The following is a 23,505-nucleotide window of genomic DNA, read 5'->3' on the forward strand; positions in this document are numbered from 1 at the left end:
ATTTCAACTATAATTAATGCAATTCCTATCAAAGCCATGGAAAAATTCTTTATAAACACAGACAAGCTTACTCTAAAATTGATGTGGAAAGGTGAAGGCCCTAGAATAGTTAAAACAATCTTAACAAAGAAAAATAAAATAGGATGAGTCACTCTGTCCACATATTAAGGTTTACTCTGTAGCAACAGTAATCAAGATAGTGTAGTATTGGCAAAGGGATAGGCACATCATCAATGGAACTGAATGGAAAAATGGAAAACTCAGAAACTCACACATGCCCAACTGATTACTGACAAATCACAAAAGAAATTCAACGAAAAAAGGATAGTCTTTTTAATAAATGATGCAAAAGCAATTGGACATTAATAGACAAAACCATATATATACAGTTTATAAAAAAATAAGTCAAAATTGACTGTGGACTGAAATACAAAATGTAAAATTACAAAGCTTTTAGGAAAAACACAAAAAACAGGAGATTATCTTCATGGTCTATGGCTAGGCAAGAGTTATACTTGACACCAAAGGTATGATCCACAAAAGAATAAATTTATAAATTGGACTTTACAGAATTAAAAGCTTTTCTGTGTGAAAGACCTTGTTAAGGGTTGAAAAGAGAGAGTACAGAGTGGAGAAAATATTTACAAACAACATGTTTGACGAAGAACTAGTATCTAAAATATATAAAGAACTTTCAAAACACAACAGTAATAGTCAAACAATCCAATTAGAAAATGGGAAAAATACATAAATGGATATTTCACCAAAGAGAATAATACTATATCGATAGCAATGAGCACATGAAAAGGTGTTCACCACAACTACTCATCAGGGAAATGCAAATTAAAACCAGAATGAGTTATCAATCCATGCCTATGAAAATAATGACATAAAAAATAGTGAAAATACCAAATGCTGGCAAAGATGCAAAGAAACTGGATCATTCCCACATCACTAGTAGTAGTAACATAATATTCCACAGTCACTCTGGAATACAGCTTGATACTTTCTTATAAAACATGCAATTACCACATGATCCAGCAATTGCACTCTTGGATATGTAGCACAAACAAATGAAAATTTCTTCACACAAATATCCATAGTGACTTTATTTATAATTGCACAGAACTGGAAACAACCCAGATGTCTTTCAAAGTGTGAGCTGGTGAACAAGCTGTGGTACACTGGATACCACTAAGTGGCAAAAAGCAATGAACTATTAATACACACACCAACCCGGATGAATCTCCAGAGAATTAAGCCGAATGAAAAACGCAATCCAAAAGGTTCGATTCCATTTATATAACATATCTGAAATGTCAACATTTTAGAAGAGGAGAACACATTAGTGGTCACCAGTGGTTAAGAACAAGACTAGAGGGGAAGAAGTGTGACGCAGATGGGTGTGGTTATAAAGTGAAAACACAAGGGATCCTTACAGGAATAAAATTCTTTAGCACCCTTACTATGGTGGTGAATACATAAATCTATGCATGTGAAAAGATTGTGTAGAACCCAATGTGCACACACATGCACAGAGTAATGAGTACAAGAGGAGAAATCAGAATAGAATCAGTCAATTGTATTAATGTCAATACCCTGGTTGTGATAAGATACAATAGTTGTTGCAAAATGTCACCACCAGGTTGAAACCAGTTAGAGAATATCATGAGATCTCTCTGCATTATTCCTTATAACTGCATGTGAATATGTAATTATCTCAGTAAAATTGTAAACCAAAAAATAAAACTGGATAATTTCATACTAAATTTTGAATCCTGCCCAGCATCCGAAGTGTTTTAAATAGTCAGTTGGGAGTTGTATTAGCTGGTTAAATGTGGATGACCAGTAGGGCTATGGATCAAAAGAATCCATATAATGATAGTGTGATGAATTCAAGGAGAAATCACTGAAGGCAGGGACACAGAAAACCTTAATCAGGGATCAAGTGAGCGATGACAGTGAAGCCAACATTGTACCCAAGGAAATGCAGACTAGATCTGTGCCTTTGGTCACCTCAGCACCCACATTTCCAATACCCCTTCACTTTGCCCAAGTTCATTTGCAATTTACATAATATGTGGAAATCTCCTAAAACAGAGGCATTTCCAATTTATTTCACCATGTTGAACTAATTCTTTTATGCCATATTTTTACCACTTTGATAAAACAAAGAAACGATCTCATTCCCTGGTTTCAGTAATTTTATAATTTTATAAATATATGTGAAATAAGTTTTCCAATCACTGTGATAATGACAGGTTTTTAAAAATAATTTTAAGGCGTTTGAGGATTTGAAAGAAACATCTTACACTTGTGGTCTTAATTAATTTTAATTTAATGTTTAGAAAATTTTGATTAAATAAGTTTGTAATCAACACTTAAATGCCTGAGGAAATTTAATTTGTTAATTTTTAACGTTTTGATTTCTTAGTCTTACAAGCAGCATTTCAATGTTCAGAGAAGTATTATTTAATTCATTTATACATTTATTTAATTGTGTATGAAATAAAATACAACAGGAGTGAAGTTCCTTATGGGCTAAAGATCATAATAATCAACTTGCAGATCTGGGATCTAAGTCATCTGCCTCCATGACACCAGGCTGCCCTGGACAAGACTACATGCTCTCTTTACAGCCTCTCGGAGCTGAGTGGTCCTAATCTAGAAGGATGACTGGATCTTACCTTATGGGGTTGTCCATCCTGGACACGGTGAGGAATGCAGCAAGATTAGCCGTGTAGGAGGAGCACACGATGAGGGTGAAGAGCCACCAGCTGCCCATCACGATGCGCATGGCCATGGAGTTCACTGAGGATTCGCCACCTGCAGGGGGCCAGCACAGTGGATTGGTCCTGGGCTTCCACTCTCACTCCCATCCCCACAGAAGTACTCCAGCCTGAAGCCTGGCTTAGGGAACCACCACTGGGGATGGGCTGGGGAACAGGGGAGTGATTTGCTGACTGGTTATGGGGGACCACAATGACAATTCTGGGAAAAAACCCAAAGCCTGCCAATCTCAGAAAGGAATGAAGGCCCACCAGATACGAAAAAAACGTAGGATTCGCCTTTTAGTGATGTGGTGTTTGTCAAAATGCCAAGGATAGAGTTCTGAATATCAAATCTTCCAGTTAGAAGACTCTACCTCCCTGTGTTGTTTCCAGGGCTGCAACCTGATGTAAGATCCTTTTCGAATTTCAGATTCATAGAGAGTAGTCTCAGGAATTCTGTAAATATAGAATTACCTCCTACCTGGAGGGTTCCCCAGCTTTCTTTCAAACCTCAGAAATGAGATATCACTTTTATTAATATTCAGCCCTCACTAGACGACTTTTTTTTTCCCTGGGATTTTCAGAAATCATTGCCTGTGACTTGCAGTCAGAAGCTGCCCCGTTGAGGCCAGTTATTTCTCCCTGGTCCCTTAGGTGGTAGCAGAAGAAAGCCTCTCACTGACTGTTCTTATATAACCTTGCAAACAGGTGCTACAGGCTTTGCCATGGTGCAAATAAGGCCAACACTCACATTAGGGAACTTTGCAATTTGTTGTTTTTGTCCAAACTGCATAATCCTGTAACTCACCAAGTGCTCTCCAGACTTCACAAAGAAAGGGGACTTTTATCTCAAGAATGGATGGAGTGCTGCTTAGATGATTACAAAACAATTGTGATTTTTTTTTCCTATTAAGACTTCAAATTTAAGTGAGATTCAGTTTCATCTGACATACCCCATGTGCATAACAATCAATCTGATGTGGGAGGGGAGAAAAGTGCAAAGCAGAACTCCAAAGTCAATTTTATCTAAAGTGCAGAATTAGGCTTTGAAGTTGAGTTCCTTGTCACTTCATTTAATTTCTATCTGATATAACTCAGAGAAACTGAATGCAGCATGATATCAGTATCGTTCTAGAGATTAAATAAAACTGCATTTAAAAGGACTTTGGCAAAACGCATCTAAGGAATCTGCCAATGGGCAAGTTCTTCCAGGCCCGTGGAGCTACAGCAACATCAGGAAACCAGGAAAGTACCTTGCTGTACGAAGGCGCCGTAGACTATCCAGATGGCACTGTGCAAGGTGGCCGAAGCGGATGGTCGGGGCTGGGCAGCACTTTGAGCCCTCACGGCCTGTATCCGATTCAGCACAAATATGAGCACACCCACCACAGGGATGGCGGCTGCAATGCAGGCCCAGACAGCAAAATCAAATGGAGCAAAAAGAGAGAAGATGCTGATTTTCTCCTCGGGCTTCTTGATTAGGATCCCCACTGAATAGTCCATGTACCGCTTGCTGAAGTCCACAACGCTCTCCCTCTCTGGGGTGATCGTGATGGCAGAGATGGCCAAGTCTGCTCTCTGAAAGGCAAAATCATCTGATCAGAAAGCAGTCCTCAGCTTCCTGCTGGGTCCCACCCTGTGTCAAGGCTTGCCCTCTGCCTTTTGGGTTACTCGGTCCAGAGGAAATGGATTCAAGAGGTGACATGCCGTGACCTTGAATACTGTAAAAAAAATAATCCAGCACTAAATTGTCTGCTTGAATTGTAGTTTGTCTTTACTTTCTTGTTCTTCTCACAAACTATCACTATCTTCTTTCTTTTGCTGGTATTTCCCTCTACTCCATCCCTGCCCCCGACCAAGAAGTCCCTTCTCTCTTCTTCTAGGCTTATCTGCATCCTTCTTATACCTCCATTAAGCCTCTCCAAACTTCCATTAGCCCACATGATGTCTCCCTTTTCCAAGGTTCTTCAGAAATTATACGGTGAGTTGTACAACTAGTTTATATCTCATCGATGTCTTAGTCCCTGGTTGTTTTGTATGTAGACTCTATGCCAGAGAGTAATGTCCTCCAAGCAAAAAGGGGTTATCTACTTCTCTTCATTGTCCACTGCCCTTAATTCATGGCCTCTCAGACATATGGGTTGATTCTTCATATAGTAAAGCCACGTTGTAAAGAGACTCTCTGGGCACTCTATACTGTGACCTCTAAAGCAAGATTTCTGCTTTCCAAGATGGGATTAATTTTAAAATAGACAAAGACTCCATTAAGATGGAGTTAGATGTGAGATTAAAGCTGCCAAGACTGGTGGAGGTTAGGATACTTATGCCTAGATGGATGGTGGCAGCCAATAATGGGCCTGGAGTCCCCACTTAAACCACTGGAGCACTAAAATACATAATGACCATCCTGATCTTGACTCTTGGACCTCTAAGTGGGAGGCATCAACAGAACTAGGTTTATTTTAGGGGCATTTAGGTGGCTCAGTCAGTTGAGCATCCGATTCTTGATTTCAGCTTAGTCATGATCTCAGGGTTGTGAGACTGACTCCTGTATCTGCACTAGGCATGGAACCTGCTTGAGATTCTTTCTCTCCCTCTGCCCCTCCCCCAATCATGCACAGACACACACACACTCTCTCTCAAAAAAATAATAAAATAATAAAAGAAAAAAAGAAAATATCTCCTCAAAAAATAAAAATAAAAATAAAACTAGGTTTTAGAATAACCAGCTCTAACAACTAATTCAACCTATATATGTAAATTGGGAAAACATACACAGAAAGATTTTATCAGAAAAAAAATTATCAGGTCTAATATATGAGCTAGAGGGGCAGCAGATATACTGATATTGTAAACTATGAAATCCAAAAAATAATATAAAAAAATAAATAAATAAAATAAAATAAAATAAAATAAAATAAAATAAAATAAAACAAAACTGAAATCCAACAACATATCTAGAGCAAGGAGAAAAAATGTTGGAGGTAACGTTGGTGAAGCTCTCTTCTTAGAGTTGTTACATTTGCATCTCTGGTTCTTGCCTCTTTTTTCAAAAACTCAAGATCCAGGGATTTATTTTTAAAGATTTAGAGAGTTCAGACCATAATTAAGGATTAAGAAGAGATATAGTGGAGCAGGATAGGTTTACAAACATAGGAATAAGGAAAAGTAATTAATTAAACCAGGTCCAGAAGAAGTACAAGGGATCGACTCATGACACAGGTAGAGGGATGGCTTGTAACATGAGGAAAACAATCTCTATGGGATATCGCTGAAGGGCCCAACAAAGGACAAGGTAAGGAACTTGGGCTGTCCTGAAGACCTAGCTGAGGTTAGAGACCACACATTGTTCACATACCCATCTGAGCAAATTTGTGATTTTCTCCTCTAATTCCATGCAGCAACTTGGATGTCAGAGTCAGCGGGTAGATAATGTAATCAAGTCAGGGTTTCAGTACAATAAGAAACCCAGAACAAAAAAAATCACAAAAGATGAAGGGAACAGCATTATCTGATCAACCACTGAGGGCACACCAGGCAGGGAAGGATGCAGTATCACAGGGCACAAAATTCTTACAGAAGAATGAACCTCAGTGGAACAGGGCAGATACAAAAGACCATATATCATATGACTTCATTTATGTTAAATGTTCACAAAAGTATTTCTATAGAGATAGAAAATAGATCAATGGCTGCCTAGGGCTGGGGTTGGGAATGGGATTAACTGTAAATAAGTATGAGGGATATCACTGGGTTGATGGAATTATTCTAAAACGAGGGGCACCTGGGTGGCTCAGTTGGTTAAGCGTCTGACTTTGGCTCAGGTCGTGATCTCATGGCTTGTGAGTGTGAGCCCCACATTGGCCTCTGTGCTGACAGCTCAGAGCCTGGAGCCTCCTTTGGATTCTGTGTCTCCCTCTCTCTCCCTGCCCCTCCCCTACTCATGTTCTGTCTCTCTCTCTTCCTCAAAAATAAATAAACATTAAAAAGTTTAAAACTGGATTATGATGATGGTTGCAGAACTCAGTAGATTCACTAAAAATCATTGAATTGTATATCCTAAATGGGTGAATTTCATATATAAATTAATACCTCAACAAAGTTTTTTTAAAAAAATCTTAGGGGAAATTGGAGACATTTGGTCTGCCTTTATGAGTTTATAAAGCGAAGGACCAATGTTTTAGGAGCAAAGGTTCAAAAGAGTCAGAAGGTTAACAGGCAGTTGTCATGGAGTGAGACAGTGACAGTAGTATGTAGGACACTAACAAGATGCGTCTGTACGGTGCTGATGTGGAGCACAAACAAAGGTCACTGGAGGTGAGGCGGTCAAAACGCTGGGAGCCCAGGGTTGTCCATAGGGATGTCAGAAACATCAAAGTTGGTGGCAACATCAACACTAGAGAGGGAAGGCTTTAGCAGATACCACCATCATAAATGATTGTAAGGAAATGACGCAGAGGTCATGGGAGGACAGAAGGCTTGGATGGGAACACAGTGAACTGGCCTCATACCATGAGTCTCAATGAGGATCCAGGCTCTATAGGAGACAGGAAGAGTGATTATTTGAAACTAATTTGAGGAGGTAGGGAATGCTGTATCACTTACACACAACAATACAGACACACGCACACACCCATTCACACACACACACACACTTGCATATACACACCCCACCTGTGGGTCATGAGGGAGAAAAGAATAAGCATTCATTAACTTCCCATGAGAACTAAGTTCTTATTTCAGCCCAAATATGGGGGTAGGTTTGAAGAAGGGTATATTATAAAGCAGGCTCAGCAGATAGGCTCAAAAGGAAAAACAGCAATGAGCACTGAAGGAAAACACAGAGTGCCAGGAAATGAGAAAAATAAAAGAGCAGAAATGGGTGGGTTGAAGAAAAGAGAGTCTTAGTGAGTGAAGAGTGAGTGGTAGGCTATGGTTTGTTTAGTTAGTTCCAAGGTTCTAACTGCCTAATGGATCAAATTTAGATATCACCCCAGAGGCAGACTAGGGTGCCCCTCCCCATGGTCCTGCTTTTGGGACTTACCTTGCTGATGAGCTCCCCGATCATTCCGTTCCAGGAGGTGTTATGGAGCTGGTGACCATACCTGCCATCGGGGGCTTGGTAAATCTCATATTTGAAGCCCAGAGCTTTGGCCAATGCATCCAGGACATCTATGGAGAACCCTTTGTAGCGCTTGGGCTGTCCAAGGATGTTCTCAGCCACCATCACGAAAGGCTCTTCCTGAGGACAACAGAATGGATGTTCTTCAATTAAATAACAGGTTCATTAACACATATATTTCCAGGGTATTATTGGAAAGATCAACCTGATGAATCATAGCTTTAGAATGTTTCCCAACATGGGCATGTATATGCGCAATTTAGGGCTGGAGTCTGAACATCTCTGCCCTTTTTTAAAGCAGTTTATGGAAATTCAGAGCATAGTACGTAGGAAGATCCCTGCAACCAGCATATTGATGGAGGAATGGAGATTTACTTGTCCTGTGTGATGCTATCCCAACTTCTGCCCAGAACCCCATTGCCAGAATGACATGATTTGTTTTTATTCCTTCATTTGTGACATTCAGGACTCCGTCCTTAGGAAATGCCATAATTCTTCAGGACCCACATAAGAACTGTAGTTACTTCTCATCCAGGATAAAGAACTACAATAAAAGCTCTATGATATTTGATTGAGAGAAGACAGAATTACATCTATCAGATTGTACTAGAAAATGGATTCTGATTCATGGGAGAATGTCATACCATAAGTCAAAGGACAGGACAGAATTAAACCCCACAGAATTAAACAAAGCATTCTGTGCTTTGTCATGTGTGCTCCTGTAGGGCATGTGGTCCTCTGGAAAACACCTCAGCCTTCCCCGCCACAATCCTGTGAAACTGACCAACAGTGGACTTTTGGCAAATAGCCTCAGAGAACATACCTCATTAATTTAACTGGGAGTGTGTGTGTGTTGGGGGGGGGGGGTGGGTATAATGCCTATTATGTGATGTGCATTCAGGGAATGCACGAACACTGCTGCCAAAGGCTTCTAGAGCCAAGGAGATGTCAGTGCCTGATGCGACAGAGGGGACATTTGAACCATGTCTGGCCAGCTGATAAGAAGTAAATCTAAAATGTCTCCTACAGCTCTGGAAAGGTGAAGGAAGAAATTGAAAAGAAGATGATTCTAAGATCTCTTAAAGATCTAAAAGTCTATGATTCCAGGACATCCATGCAGAAAAATTGCAACAAATGGTTTTCATTATAAAGTCTGCACCACATGGGGGTCATCAGCGGGATTGGGTGCTGGAAGAATGTCCTCCTCCGAGCATCTTTCTGGGGACTCTGGCTACCAGCAAAGTTCTCTTAAGGACCACGAGTAGGTCAACATACTGTTTACATCCAGGAGCAGGTAGAGATGGGCCAGCAGTGGATCCAGATTTGTGATCTTTCTGTAGAGCAGCCCAGTCACCTCCCATGGAAGGCCCTGGGGCAGAATCTCTGATCTTACTCTTACGTCATTATTTGCAAAATTATTTGCCAAAGAGGCCTTATGAACACTCAAGCCACTACTCAAGATCCCCTTCTCTCCAAACCCAGTATTAAACCAAATGGAGAGAAGCCTCTAGCTCAAAATCCTGAATGGTGAACCTCCCCAATATGCCCATGATCCTACCAAGACAGTCACCACTTTGAGAGTCAGTCCTTGGAGGCGGCTGCCCATGGGCCTCTCTTGCAGGCTGCCATTCAGACCTTTCTCTGAGTCCCACGTCGCCAACTGTGAAGGAAAAAGGGAGTGTGAGGGACAGAATGGGCACCTGTGTGCACCTAGGAACTCGTCTCCTAAACTGGGATCTTGAGTCAGGCACAGAGGCGGACAGCAGCCCAATCCATTTCCCAGACACTCAGAGCCATCTTCAAACCTTAGAAAGAATACAGGTGTGATAGAAAGTTCCACTTCTTCCATCAGCTCATCTGGAACTCAAGGACCTGCCACGTCTTTAAAATAAAACCAATCGGTAAGAACTTGTTTCTAAAATGAATATTTCTGTATAATTTTATTCTGCCTGCCCACTGAGGTCATGTCACTGTGTCTCCCACAAAGTGTCTTCTTTCTTAATTACAACTTTACTTGCCTGGGCCAGAGGGCCCTTGAGTTCAGCCATCGCTGCCACCAGGGCAGGATGACAATCAGCAGTGAACCAGGTAACAAAGACCCACATGTACAGCTTGTTTTGCACCCTGATGCCTAGTGCAAAGGTCAAGAGCTCACTGCCTGTCTTCACTGTAATGCATATTTCATAATTTTGCTTGATATGCAGGTATAGGCTAAGAATACACATACTCTGAACCACCATATTTTCCTGAGCTTGCAGAGTTTATCCAATAGGCTGATGCATCTCTGACAGGCACCCTGAGGTGGTCAAGGATACCCTATCCTGGCTCAGAAACAACAGGAGACACAGAAGTTCTTGGGACCTGCTTCCCCTCTCTGCATCCCTGTAGCGTCCGGGCAACCATGATGAACTTTTTTGTCTGATCAATGATTCTCAATCATTAATTGGTGAAATGTAAACAAAATACAGATACCAGCCCCCATCTCAAGGGAACTTAATCAGGATCGCAGCACTGAGGGATTTTAATACTTCCCCAGCAATCCTCATCGAGAAACCCTGTTCTTCTAGGTCACTGCATATTAGATTCTCTTAAGAAGGCTTTTAAACATATTGAAGGCTGGGCCTCACCCCCAGAGATTCAAATTTAATTGGTCTGTAGTGGGCTAGATATGAATATTTTAGCTTCCCAGGTGATTCTAATGCACAGCCAGGATTGTAAACCACTGCTATAGATTAAAGCAGTGATCCTCAAACTATAATATGCACACAAATTATCCAGGGATTTAATATGCACTTTCTGATTCTGGAGCCTGTGATTATTCCTGTCTAACAATCTCCCAGGTGACACTGCTGCTGCTGATCTATGGCCACCATTTAAGTAGCAAGGGGTTAAATAATCAAATAATCAAACCACCGCAGGCAGCATCTACTCTTCGCCAGAGAAAGTCCACAAGTCCCTTAGTTAGGCTGAACAGAAGAACTATTCATCTGTGGAGAAATGTCACCAGGTGTCCTAAAGAAGCCACCAGTAGTACCACCTAAGGACACTTCTATTTTCTACAGCATGTCCTGTAGCCTTGATGTCTACAGCAGGGTCTCTACACTGAGCTCTGACTATGAGGCCACAGTTGCAAAATCTGTAGGACCATTCCACCTGGAAGATACTAGAACCCTGAGACCTAGAGCAGGAACATCAGAATGAGATACATGGTTGTAACCTGGTTTAAAAGGAACGTGGAAACTCCAGCTGTCACTTTCTACACAATGCCAACTAAGACTCACTCCATCCTAAGTAATAGGATACCTAGTGGTGATGAATGAATCATTTAGTTAAGAGCATGGCCATGTGCTCTGAGGAGCTCCTCACAGCCACCACTAATTAATTTCAGAGGCACTGCAGTAAAGAGCAAAGTTAAAATCTACCCAAAGTCCTGTTCAAGGATAGCAAAGATGCCATGCTCTGGTAACGGGTATCATCAGAATGAAAGCTCATGGCTATTTCTCCACTGGGTCTCAGGAAATAGCACTGGGACCCAGAATCACTTCCTGCATCTGGGTCAAAATTCTGGTCAAAGGGAAGACACAAACCCAGACAAAAAGAGTCAAGGTGTTGATTCCCTACATTCTTTGGACCTTCTGACATGGACGAGGGGACTCATGATGTGTATTTGGGCTGCTTGCATCTTATTCGCATAACTATCAGGCATTGGAGCTGCTTAGCCCTGATGGGTAACCTGCACCGACTGAGTTGGGTGGTGTTAAGAAGGTCCCTTGGACCACCTCAATGACTGAAAGAGTCATAATGAAGGCGATCTTGTCCTAATGATAACATGTGAGTTCCAAGCACAAGATATTCTGCCTTGCAGCAAGACATGAATTCCTAACGTGCTGCCAAACCCCCTTGGCACAGGTGAAGGGGCATCTGAACTCTGTGCTACCCTGGCTTAGATGAGCAAGCACCTGGACTGGGGCCCTGTTTGGACTTGATCAAAGAAATTTTACCTGGCTGTCTAGTGGGATTGTAATCAGTCATAGGAATGGAGAACGGAGGCACAGGAAAAAGCAGTTGGAATGAAGCCCTGTCCTTCTAGAGTTTTAGCTCAGCTGTGAGAAGGGCTCTGCCTCTCAATGCCTGTCCATACAACCTTCTTTTTCTAGCCCCCTGCCTGGCTCAAGGCAGCAGCACCTCTGCCCCAGAGTATTGCCATAGCCTCCTCACTGATCTCATTACCCCCAACCTCTCTCTCCTATAGCCTCCTCCATCATGCTGATATGTAACCTTGTAATAAACAAACTGAGACACGATCTGTGTCAATGAAAATTTTAGAACAACTTCCCATTTCCTACAGAATATATTCAAACACTCTGAAGCTTGGCCTAAAAGAAAGGCCTTCCTCATTGAGATCCAAGACTGACCATCAGCTTACTTCAGTTTACGTAGGCACAGTCTATGCCAACCCCACCAAACCCTGCACCTTCCTCATGCACCTCACACAGCATGCTTCTTCCTGACCCTACATGTAGTTCCTTCTGCCTGTAATAACATCCCTCTTTGGTTGGGTCTGGTACATTCTTATTCATATTTTTTAAAAATAAGTTTCCACTTTAGAATAGTTTTAGATAAAGAGAAAAGTTGTAGAGGCAGTTTAGAGACTGCCCATATACCCTACACCCAGTTTCCCCTATTTAAGATGTTACATTAGTGTCATACATTCCTCACAGCTAATGCAATGTTTGGCCCAATTTCCAATTATACACAGCTGCAGTAGAAAGCATCTCCAGTGTCTTCCATACTGGACCTCAGTCTGTGATCCTACTGTGCTATTTGGGTTTGTTATCCTGTCCACTGAGATTAAAACCTTGTCTTCATAAACTGTCTAGAAATTTGGGCCATTGGACTAGACCTTACCTTGCTTATTCTCATCTTAGAGTTTCCAACCTTGCTTTGAATGCCATGTTCTTCTCTCAAATGTCAACTTACTCTGTATGGTAAAGATTTGGGGAAGAAGATAGGAACTTGGAGATATGAAAGCAGCATACGTTCAGTAGTCAGCTGACTGATATTCTGGTTGTTTCTACCACTTACCTGAACGACCTCAGACAGCATGTTTTACTGTGGTGCTTAAAACACAGAAGGCAGTCTACAAATATTTTTTAAATAAATATGACTCCATTGAGATTCCATTTTCTTGTATAAAAAGTAAAATAAAAGTAACTTCCCTGCCTACCAAATGTTCAGGGGCTATTCAAAAGAAACAATCGCTTTGAAATAATCTGTTATAAAATAATAATGACAAAGTAAAGAATCAGGATATAAAAACTGTGCAATAAAACCTTAATTATGTTTCTTTAAAAGGGTGGTGGTAAAAATGGGAGGAGCTTTGTTAAAATGTAATATGGTTATATATCCAGGTGGTGGAATTATGAATAATCATTATGACTTCTTGACAGTGTTATATGTTTTCAACAGGTTTTTCACCTACTTACACAGGAAGGAAAATAAGCTGTTGATTGAAATAACTAGTATATGTGACAAAATCCTATCACATGTATTTGTATGACTAAGGACTGAATGGAGGGGAGTGATCAAAGTCAAATAATTTGTTTGTTTGTCAAGGCCAGTCTGAGGGTCAGAATCCAATAAATCAGTCCCCTTGGCTGCCAGGAGCTGTGGCCAAGGGGTGCCTAATGCCTAGAAGAGGCAACTGTGGGTTCATCCAGCATGACATCTCCCATTCTATGACCTCTCCAAGATGGTGTGGACCCCATGAGCCTACTGGGTTTGGAGATGGGGAAGTGGCCACTGTTGAGGTCTAGCTCCATGAAGACAATCCTTCTCCACCAAGAAAGAAATACAGCAATCCTAAGGCAAAGCCATTTAAATCAAAGCTCAAGTACATGAGAGGGGAAAAAAAATCCTCCAAGCCTGTAATTACCCCTATTTTTTGTCTGAAAGTATTTAGGACTTAAAGGTTTTTATTTTTGTGTGTTTTTGTTTTTTAACGTAGACCTCTCTCTCCCTGGCCTTCAGGGCATCCTGTACTCTGACAGAGAAAGAAAAGATACTTCAAAGTGAAACCAAAATTCTGCCTTCAAACACATCAAAGTACAACCATGTTCCAGGATCCAAGATCCTTCAGTTGGGCAGGGAAGTTTATTATTCCCTCACATCAGCCTGAAGCCGAGTGCCCCAGGCTGAGTGAATCCCCCCATTTCTACAAAGCCTTGTGTTCTTACCCGAATCTTAAGATGAGAGCAGTAAACCTTCACCATTTCTAATGAGACAGAGAGAGAGAGAGAGAGAGAGAGAGAGAGAGAGAGACAGACAGACAGAGACAGAGAGAGAGGAAGGAGTAGGGGAGGGGCAGAGAGAGGAGACACAGAACTCAAAGCAGGCTCCAGTCTCCATGCTGTCAGCACAGAGCCCAACGCGGGACTCAAACTGAGGAACTGTGAGATCATGAGCTGAGCTGAAGTTGGACGCTTAACCGACTGAGCCACCCAGGTGTCCCAAACCTTCATCATTTTTGAGCCATCCCTCTGAACACTTGATATATAATACCAGAAAAAGCATGGTCCAAACAGAAGACTCTAGGGGGATTTTTTAAAAAATAAAATAAAGCCTTTAAATAGATTTCCAAGCTTGCCGCCGATCAAAATTAGGAGACTGTATTCTGCCTCCTTCCTGAGGCTGCCTGGTTCTCTTGGCTCAGAATGCCAGGAAAAAGTTTCAGTCAATGAAACCAAATGAGGCTGATAGGCTTGATAAATGGGAAGCCAGAAAAAGCTTTCCCCTGTAGAAGTCCTGACACTTACTCATACAGCTGCAGACCATTTCATTTGTACATAAGTGCATCTACTCTGACTTCCCCTTGTATTTTGCAGACAGAATTTTGTTTATGGGATCGATGAATTTTATGGCCACAGACACCCACTTTTGACAGCTGACCTGTCAAGATCAGTGCCTGAAAAACTAATTTCCAGCACTGTTAAACAATACGAGAACTGCCACTATTTGATAAGACAGCTCTGGTTCTCATTCATCCAGGAGGTCTGCTCTACCCAGACCAGAAGCATGGATGGAGCCAGAGGTTAGAGCACAATCATCCCTTGAGAGGAGATATATGGTCTCAAAATCTGATTATGACAAACAACTGTTCAAGAGATCAGCCAATTGGAGAATAAATTTCATAACCCACTGGTCTCAGGAAAATATATTTCCTGAGTTAATCGGGGTGTTCTTCACGTTAGCATTTGAGTTGTGAGATGTGGAGATTTGGGACTCTGTGGCCCTGTATTTAATAAATGCAGGGCTATTAACCATAAATGGGACAGGCCTCCTTTGGAAGACTTGGCTTTGTGGTCTATAATCTAGTTACAGAGGTCTCTTGAAGTGCCATCTCTTTTCATGGGGAGGAGGGAAGGAGAGGAGAGGCAGTCTAACTGCTTCACAGCCCAGACACAGGCTATGACCAGTTCCATATACAGAGCCTCACCAATTCCTGGGGAGAGAGTGAGGGAAGGAAAGAAAGTAGGTTTGCTTCATCTCAAATCTCATATTTAACTATATCCAACAAGACAGTAGATCAATAACCTATATTTCACATTTTACAACTAGTGACCAACCACTTCGGTGGTAAGCTTATCTCAAGAGAGCACTGAAGGAAGGAAGTGAAGTTTTTACGGCCATGTTGGTCATACCTCACAGCCATTGCTGGAATCCAATTTGAGCTATACCCTCATTGGCCAGTGACTGCTTTCAGCTGAGCACACAGCCCTGGCTGGGATATGGGCATCAGTAGTGATAGCCACAGTGGGTTTATAATCATGGCAGTGCATGGACTTTTCTAAAACCATAATCCCTCTATTAGCTTTTGTTCCATAATCCATTTTTATTAGAGAATAGATGAGTTCAGTATATGTTTGAAAGGATCATGGCCCTGGGTGGGATTGGCGTAAAGGGGGAACCCACATCTTGAATCAACTTGAGTTGGGGCATTCAGCCAGCAATGATTTCAGAGAGTCAACTGCACATTTTAAGCTTCTAAATGCAGGGACATGTTTAGACACAAAAGAGCATCTTGGAAACAGAATGTAAGAATCTGAGCATAGAATATAATTTGTAGCCAGGGTTTCTGAAGTATGGTCTAATTTAAAAGTTCATTTGGGAATTCCAGTATATCAGGGCCACTAACGTATGGGCCTTGGAGAGTATGAACCATAGAAGATGACCATCAGGTCAGATGTACCCATTAGACCACTCTTGAAGCGCCAGATGTACTATAATGAGAAGAGGAGACTCACATGAGAGTGAAGGACTTACAGTGGAGAACTTAAAGTCTCAGCCCAGGACCCTGTATGCAGGGAATTGAGCATGTGGTGAAAGTTACACACTCTTAAAACAAAATCCCTACAGAATTTGTGTTAAAGATCCAGAGGACAGAGCCATGAGAAAATGAAAAGAAGAATAAAATAGGCCAGAGAGCTATCACAAATGGGGGCTTCATGAAAAACCTTTAGCAAGGATGAGAGAAAGATATTCCCTCCCCCCCTCCACAATGGTACCGGAGAGGAGAACCAGGAAAACTAGCAGAAGTGCCATCAATATTGGAAACTAGGTCATTCGTGATGGAGACCATGAACATGCCCCAGTGCTAGCCTCCATTATCTAAAAGGACAGACACACAGGACTCACTGTGCCCACAAAGGGATAGAAGGACTGCCCAACTCCAGTGGTGCCAGTGATGGAGTCTTTCTGTCACATGAACAGTAAGGACAGAGGCAGTTCCACTCTGCCTAAGATGTAGAAATCAGCCAGACAATGTTGCATTCATTGAAACAAACAAAAATTCAGATAATCAACAAAACTATATTTAAAAAAATTTAGCTTCTAAGAGACCTGTGGTCACACAACCATCATGAATTTCAAAAGATGAGAAGCCCCTCCAAAGAGTCACAGGACACAAGAAATGTTTCATCTTTGGCAGAGTATGGAACAAGAGATGTAACAGTGGATAAGAAGGAAAAGGACTGAAATTTTACCAAAATTTTAAAGGCCAAGTGTGAGCTAGCATGAGAGTGAGGCTCCCTGGGAGCCTAGACACAACAGAGGCCACACCCATTCATCAGCTCTTTCCTCCAAGCCTTTAGGGAATGGAGTGGAAGAAGGAAAAACAGAACAGAGCATCCAAAAGTTGTAGGACAATATCAGATATATGTGTATCTATAATATTATAGGACTTGTATCTGTTATATATGAATAAATCTTATAACGCAATTATGAGAAGAAATTGCAATTTTTAAAAATAAAGGACTTATTTTTCCAAGAAATATGTGGAAGGATAATATGAACATGAAACTATATATGCTCAATATCATAAGTCATCAGGGAAGTGCAAAACAAGACTACAAGGACATATCACTAACCTCCTTAGAGTGGCCAAAATTAAAGACTGACATTATCAAGTGTTGGTGGGGATCTGGAAAGCAAAGGTATAGCCACACTGGTAGACAGTTCGGCAATTTCCTAGAAAGTTAAACACTTCATATTAAGTATGTCCACACAGGGGTCGGTATGTGGATGTTCATAGAAACTTTATTCATAATAGCAAAAAACTGGAAACATTCCAAATGTTGATCATGCTCATCAGTGAATGGATAGACAAAATGTGGCATACTTATACAATGGAATACTACTCAGCAATAAAAAGCAATAGGCTACTGACGTGTGCAACAGCACAGATAAAGCTTAAAAGCATCACACCAAGTGAATGAAGCCAGCCACAAAAGACTTTATGACTCTATTTACATGATGTCCTTGAAAAGGCAATAATTGTTGGTCCTGAAAATAGATCAGTGGTTGTCTGGGGTCAGGAGTTGGAGGAAGGTATTGAATGCAAAGAGGAAGAAGGGCTATTTGGAGTTGTCAGAGATGATTGAGGAGTGTATACCTAAAGTAGTGAGTTTATTGCACACACACACACACACACACACACACACACACATTGCTAGTGATTTGGAAAGGGATGAGGCCATGTGCTGGAGAGATGAAGTAGTGGCACTAACCTCTCAAGTGACCCACCTATGACCTTTTGGCAAGGATGATGACTTTTAAAGCAAGGATGATGATATGATACTAACTCTGACTGATGTCAGTACACTTGTTCATCATTCTTGGACTAGCTGAAGTTAAATAAGTATCAAGTGGCCAAGAAATTACCTATCAATCTAGAAGAACTGAATGTATCTTTATAAAGGTTTAGGAAGAACATGAGTGCAGCTTTACCTTCAAATAGTTCCTCAGTGTGTGTGGGAGAACATATTTCATAACATTGTATGTAGTATGATCCACCTTTTAAATGTTTATTTCCTTTTGGGTGATAGTTCACATGCATGCCTAAGACAAAAAGGTAGTTTTAAGTGGCTATTTCTGGCCTTGGGTAGGACAATGGGAATGTTTATCTCTTGTACTATACTATCCCATGATGTATGGATTGTTTTATGGACAGGAAGCATCGCTCTTATAAGCAGAAGAAAAGCAATAAAGCTATTTTCATTTTGAAACTGCACTGCAATCTAGCTTGTAACTGTAATGTTGATTTTGTATCTCTCTCTAAATGTTTTAGATGTGTGGGTTTTGCCTCTCTAAATAAATGGTATGTTCTAACAAAGGCAGTGTTTGCAGTGAGCCAAGCCAAGCTGGACACCTATGGCAAGTTACTTGAATTGGTCATATGCTTTCTCTGGCATCAAATATCCTCACCTATTATGTTATTAATAGACATTAGTTATTGTTATTGACAATACTCTCTTTGCTCTTAGGTCTCTACTATGCCCAGGTCCATCCATACCAGCAGCTTACAGAATTCTTGCCAATTTGAACACACTAGAATCACTGGCACCATCCACACTATCTACACTATACATCAGTCTGAAGTCTGACAAGGTACCTCCCAACAGCCAGCACTAGGCGTCTTTGCATTGTTAAGGCAGCATGTGTCTCTCACCATACTCGCTATAAACTCTTGGCTCTCTCCTCTCCCTGAAACACTCTTCTCTTTCTTTGTTCTCTGACTCCTAGTCACCATTTAGAGATCACTCCTTGCACCTTATACCAAGAGTAAGTGTCTCCCTTTGGCAACCCCATCCCATAGCACTTGATGCTGGTGGAAATGCCTTTCATGATACATTCAATTCCATGTCTATCTATTCACAAATCTACTATATCTCTTGTATGGCAGGGATTATCTGTTCTTCATTTCAACTCACTCAATAAAATTTTATTAGAAAAATTAATGAAATTGACCATCCCCTGCGTACTTCCTCATTAACTGGTCAGAATTTCACACTTTTCTGAAACTCAAGCCTCCAGGTACATCCCATGTCTCAAGTTCTGCAAAAAGGCTTTCTCAGCACTGATTTATTTATGATGGTTGTAAGTGCCCAGGCTGGATTTTCTCTTTTTCCTGGTTTTGTTTTGCCAATTTACTTTAAGACTCTGAGTCATGAAAAAATGTTAGTAAAATGAACGATTCAGAAGACATTTCTTAAAACCCGCTTTTTATGTCTTTACCTCCAGACCCTCGTTACACAATGTGTGGTCTATGCCAGGTCACCTGGGAACTTGTTTAAATCCAAGAATCTTGACTGTACTCCGTGTCTATTGAGTCAGTGTCTGCATTTTAACAAGAATCTCAGGTCACGCATAGGCACGGTAAAGTTTGAGAAGCACAGTGTCTAAATTGTGCCATCTTTATTTCTTACCTGGAATCTTTTTATAAGTTGCTTTGCCTATTCCTCACTGCCTCCCTTAACTGCCTTTTATCGAAACCCCACACGGAAGCCAGAGTTTTCTTTCTTTTCCTTATTTTACTGAAAATTATTTTATTTCACTCTCCTTTTTAAAATTCTCAAGTGGCTCCCTGTGAAATCAGATTAAAAGCATATATCATTTTCATAGCCCGTAAAAGTCTCCAAGCCCTGGTCCATGCCTGCCCTTCAACCTCATCTCATGCCACACGTCCCACCTGCATCCACCGATGCTGGCCACTTTTCAGTTACTCTTCCAAACCAATGTCTTTCCTGCCTTGGGAACTCTGTGTGTGCCCTTCGCTTCCCTGATAACTCTTATCTCTATCCTTCACATCCTATGGTTGGCTCTTTCCCATCTGGCAGATCTTACCCAATGAGTTATCCTCCTGATAAAGCCTCCCAGGTCACTCTTCCAAATTCTCAAGCGCAAGACTTAGTTATTTTCTTTATAGCTCTCAAATGTTATCATTTCTAATATCACCCTCCACGATAGGAGGGTGTTTTGCTTGGGTTTGCTCAGCACCATGCATTAAATATCTGATACAATTCCTGGCATATAGCAGACTCTTAACAAGTTTTTGATGAATAAACAAATAAATGAGTAACCTAGTCTAGGGGTCAGCAAACTTTTCCATAAAGGGTTAGAGCAAATACTTTAGTCTTCTTGGGAAATATGGCCTCTGTGGTCAACCACCCAATGAGTGTTGTTGGGTTCCAATAAACAAAATAAATGGCAGGCTGGATTTGGCCCAAAGGCTATAGTTTACTAGTCTCTAATAATTGACACCTTTATTTCTCTTGTTCCCTCTGTCTAGAGAGCTCTCCCCTCTAGCTGAACCTTTCAAAACATTATCCTTCTTTCAAGATTTAATTTATCATTTAAAAAATTGTTTAACTGTTATCCTTTCAAGAAGCCTCATTTTATCTCTCCAATCAAAAGTGACAGATCCTCCTACATCCTTAAAGCCTTACCCTTGCTCCTTTTTCATGGCACTGATTACATTCAGGTTTCCTTGACAGTTCCCATAGCAGATTGTATTTTCTAAAGAATGTTGTGACAATATTTCCCACCCCACCTGCTCTTCTATAATGTGACTTCACCACGCCCTATCAAGAAGTGAAGTTTAATTCCTCTCTCTTAAAATCTGGTCTGAATCTGATGCTACTTGTCTTTGAGGCTACGTTTTTAAAAAAGGCCATTACAGATTCTGCCCGACTCTTGAGATACTTGCTCTAGGACAAGACTTCTCAACTTTGACATCATTGACATCTGGGGCCAGATAGTTCTTTGCTGGCGGGGCAGGAGTCGGCAGTGGGGGGGTGCTGTACTGAGCATTGTAGGATGTTCAGCAGCATCCCTGTCCTCTACTATATGCCAGTAGCATCCCCTCCACCAGAATAACAACCAGAAATATCTCCAGACATTGTCAAATATCCCCTGGGGGACATAATAGACCCCCATTTAGAATCATTTATCTAGGAGAATCCAACTGCCATGTAAAAAGTTCAACACCCTGAAACCACATGGGAAAAACACCGGAAAAATCACATGTAGGTATTCTGGGTAACAGTTCCAGATGAGTTCAGCCTTCCAGCTACCTCTGCCAAAGTGCTAGACATGTGAGTGAAGCATTTTGAACCCTTAATACCAGCCCATCAGCTGGACAAGTAGCACCAAATTATCTCAGATAATGTTAAAAGATTGTCAAGCCAAGCCTTAACCAAATGTCTGACATGCAGAATACATAAGATATGATGAAATTGTTGTTTACAGTAATAAATTTGGGTACATTTGTTATGCAGTAGTAATAACTTGAACAGAATTTGGTACCTGGAAATGTGGTGTCACTATAAAAAATATATAAAGTATGTAGAATTGGCTTTGAGACGATGTAGCAGAAAAACCTGGAAGGACCTTGAGGAGACTTTTAGTAGAAGCAAAATAAACCCTGAGGGCACAGATTATGAGAGTTTAAAGCAAAGTGAGAAAATAATACTGGAAGCTGCAGGAAACAGTACCATTGTGATATAGTGACAGAAAATTTAACAAAACCACCACCTGCAATAATAAGGAACATCTACTTAATAAGCTGACGGATCTGGCTAAGAAAGTATCAATCAGAATTTTATAGTATTCTGTTTCCTCTTAGCTGCGTATCATCTTGTAAGCACAGATGCATAAATGGTTCCTAGGTGAACTACAGAAGGAATTTTGTTTTCAAGCAAAATTTAGAGAAAATATATAGAAGCCAGGATTTGTAGGATTCAAAAATGAAACTTTCTCAACCCCAGTCTCTTCTAGCCAAAAATTCTAAAATAATAGAGGTTCTCAATGCAAAGAACAAATCCCACATACTACCCAGAAAATGTGGCCCCATGAAATCAAGGGTACAACTGTAAAATCCTTTCTTAAGGGTTTAGAAAATACTCAGGAAAGCATCTGGTAGACCTTTTAGGGAGACCAATCTCTACAATCTGAAAGGTGTGTGTCTCAGACCATCTCTGTTAGACAACAGAGCTACTGTGCCCCATCACAGCCTGTTGGGGAGCTCCAGAGGGAGATGAGCCCGACTCCAAGAAAACTGTGGGTATGGTCTTCATCTGGTATAGCGAACAAACAACACACTTAATAAAAACCCACACAATTTTTAACAGAATTATAATGACAGAAGCATATCCAGGTCAGACTAAATGGGACAGAGAGAATGAGAAAGGAAGAGACTTCAGATCTCCAAGCTCCTACAGGCAGGAAGCAGCTGTGAAAATGACACAGCTGCAAACAGAGTACACATTTTGTGGAAAACTAAGGATAACTTAGGAGGCAGAATCAAGAGCTCAAAGGAGATCAGACAGAGAATCATTTGTGGGAAGCAGTAACAGGCCCTAATTAAGGAGCTAATGACATGAGCCCAGGTCGATATGAGAATTACTATGGACCAGTGACCACTATGTGCCTCCTATCTCCTTCCTATCTTATGAATGGGGATGTTTATTGCAGTAATACTACTGTGGTCTTATTGTTACATATATTGAATGTAGAGAGGTCAGATAACTTGTCTCTTTAGACTGAGGTCTTCAGACTGAGGGGAACTACACTTGGAAAGCTACATCCAAGAATCTGAACCAAGGAACTTCATTTTTACTTTGACCTAATCTAGATGACAAGATCCTGGACTTTGAGCCAATGCCACAAGGGAACAAGGCTCTGGGCTTCTTGAGGGAAGGAATGAGATTATTTTTCATGTACAGGGGTGTGTGTGGATCATTGTGGTCGGACGAAGGAGTGAATCTTCCAGATTGTGTGTTCACAAGAGTAGCAACAAAATCATCTATCTCGTATGCTCTTCTAGAATGTGGCTTTACCATGTCCTCATCAACACGTGGAGCCTAACCCCTCTCCTCTTCCTTGAATCTTGACTGGTTTCATGTGTAATTTATAAATTATGGTGGAAGTAACACTGTGTGATTTCTGAGGTTACATTCCAAATGGCCATGCAACATCTATTTGGTTTATTGTGACGCTTGCTCCAGGAAAAGCCAGCTACCATGTAAGAAATCCAACCACACACTGAAGAGGCCACACGTAGGTGCCCTGGCAGATAGTTCTAGATGAGCTCAGCCTTCCATCCTCTCTGCCACAGTGCCAGACATGTGAGTGAAGCCCTCTTAAACTCTCCAGACTGGTCCATCAGCAGGCTGTGCAACTAAATGATCTCGGTCAATGCCACCAAGAGCAAAAAATCACCCAGCCAGGCTCTATTCAAAGTCTTAACCTGCAGAATCCGTGAGACACTGTTGCTTG

The 23,505-nt window shown here is 41.2% G+C and overlaps 1 protein-coding gene across 2 annotated transcripts in view; it reads right to left on the bottom strand.

Moving 5' to 3' along the window:
* The window catches only part of GRID1 (glutamate ionotropic receptor delta type subunit 1), a 689,073-nt gene that overhangs the window by 110,368 nt on the left and 555,200 nt on the right, over positions 1-23,505 (bottom strand). For both annotated transcript variants that reach the window (XM_027062464.2, XM_027062467.2), the window contains exons 9-12: positions 9,452-9,553; positions 7,816-8,013; positions 4,025-4,349; positions 2,688-2,826 (exon numbers count right to left, since the gene is read on the bottom strand). In XM_027062464.2, the coding sequence (XP_026918265.1) occupies positions 2,688-2,826; positions 4,025-4,349; positions 7,816-8,013; positions 9,452-9,553 (764 nt within the window). The remainder of the gene's footprint in view (positions 1-2,687; positions 2,827-4,024; positions 4,350-7,815; positions 8,014-9,451; positions 9,554-23,505) is intronic.

Source organism: Acinonyx jubatus, chromosome D2 (genome assembly GCF_027475565.1).
Source record: "Acinonyx jubatus isolate Ajub_Pintada_27869175 chromosome D2, VMU_Ajub_asm_v1.0, whole genome shotgun sequence".
Classification (NCBI taxonomy): domain Eukaryota; kingdom Metazoa; phylum Chordata; class Mammalia; order Carnivora; family Felidae; genus Acinonyx; species Acinonyx jubatus.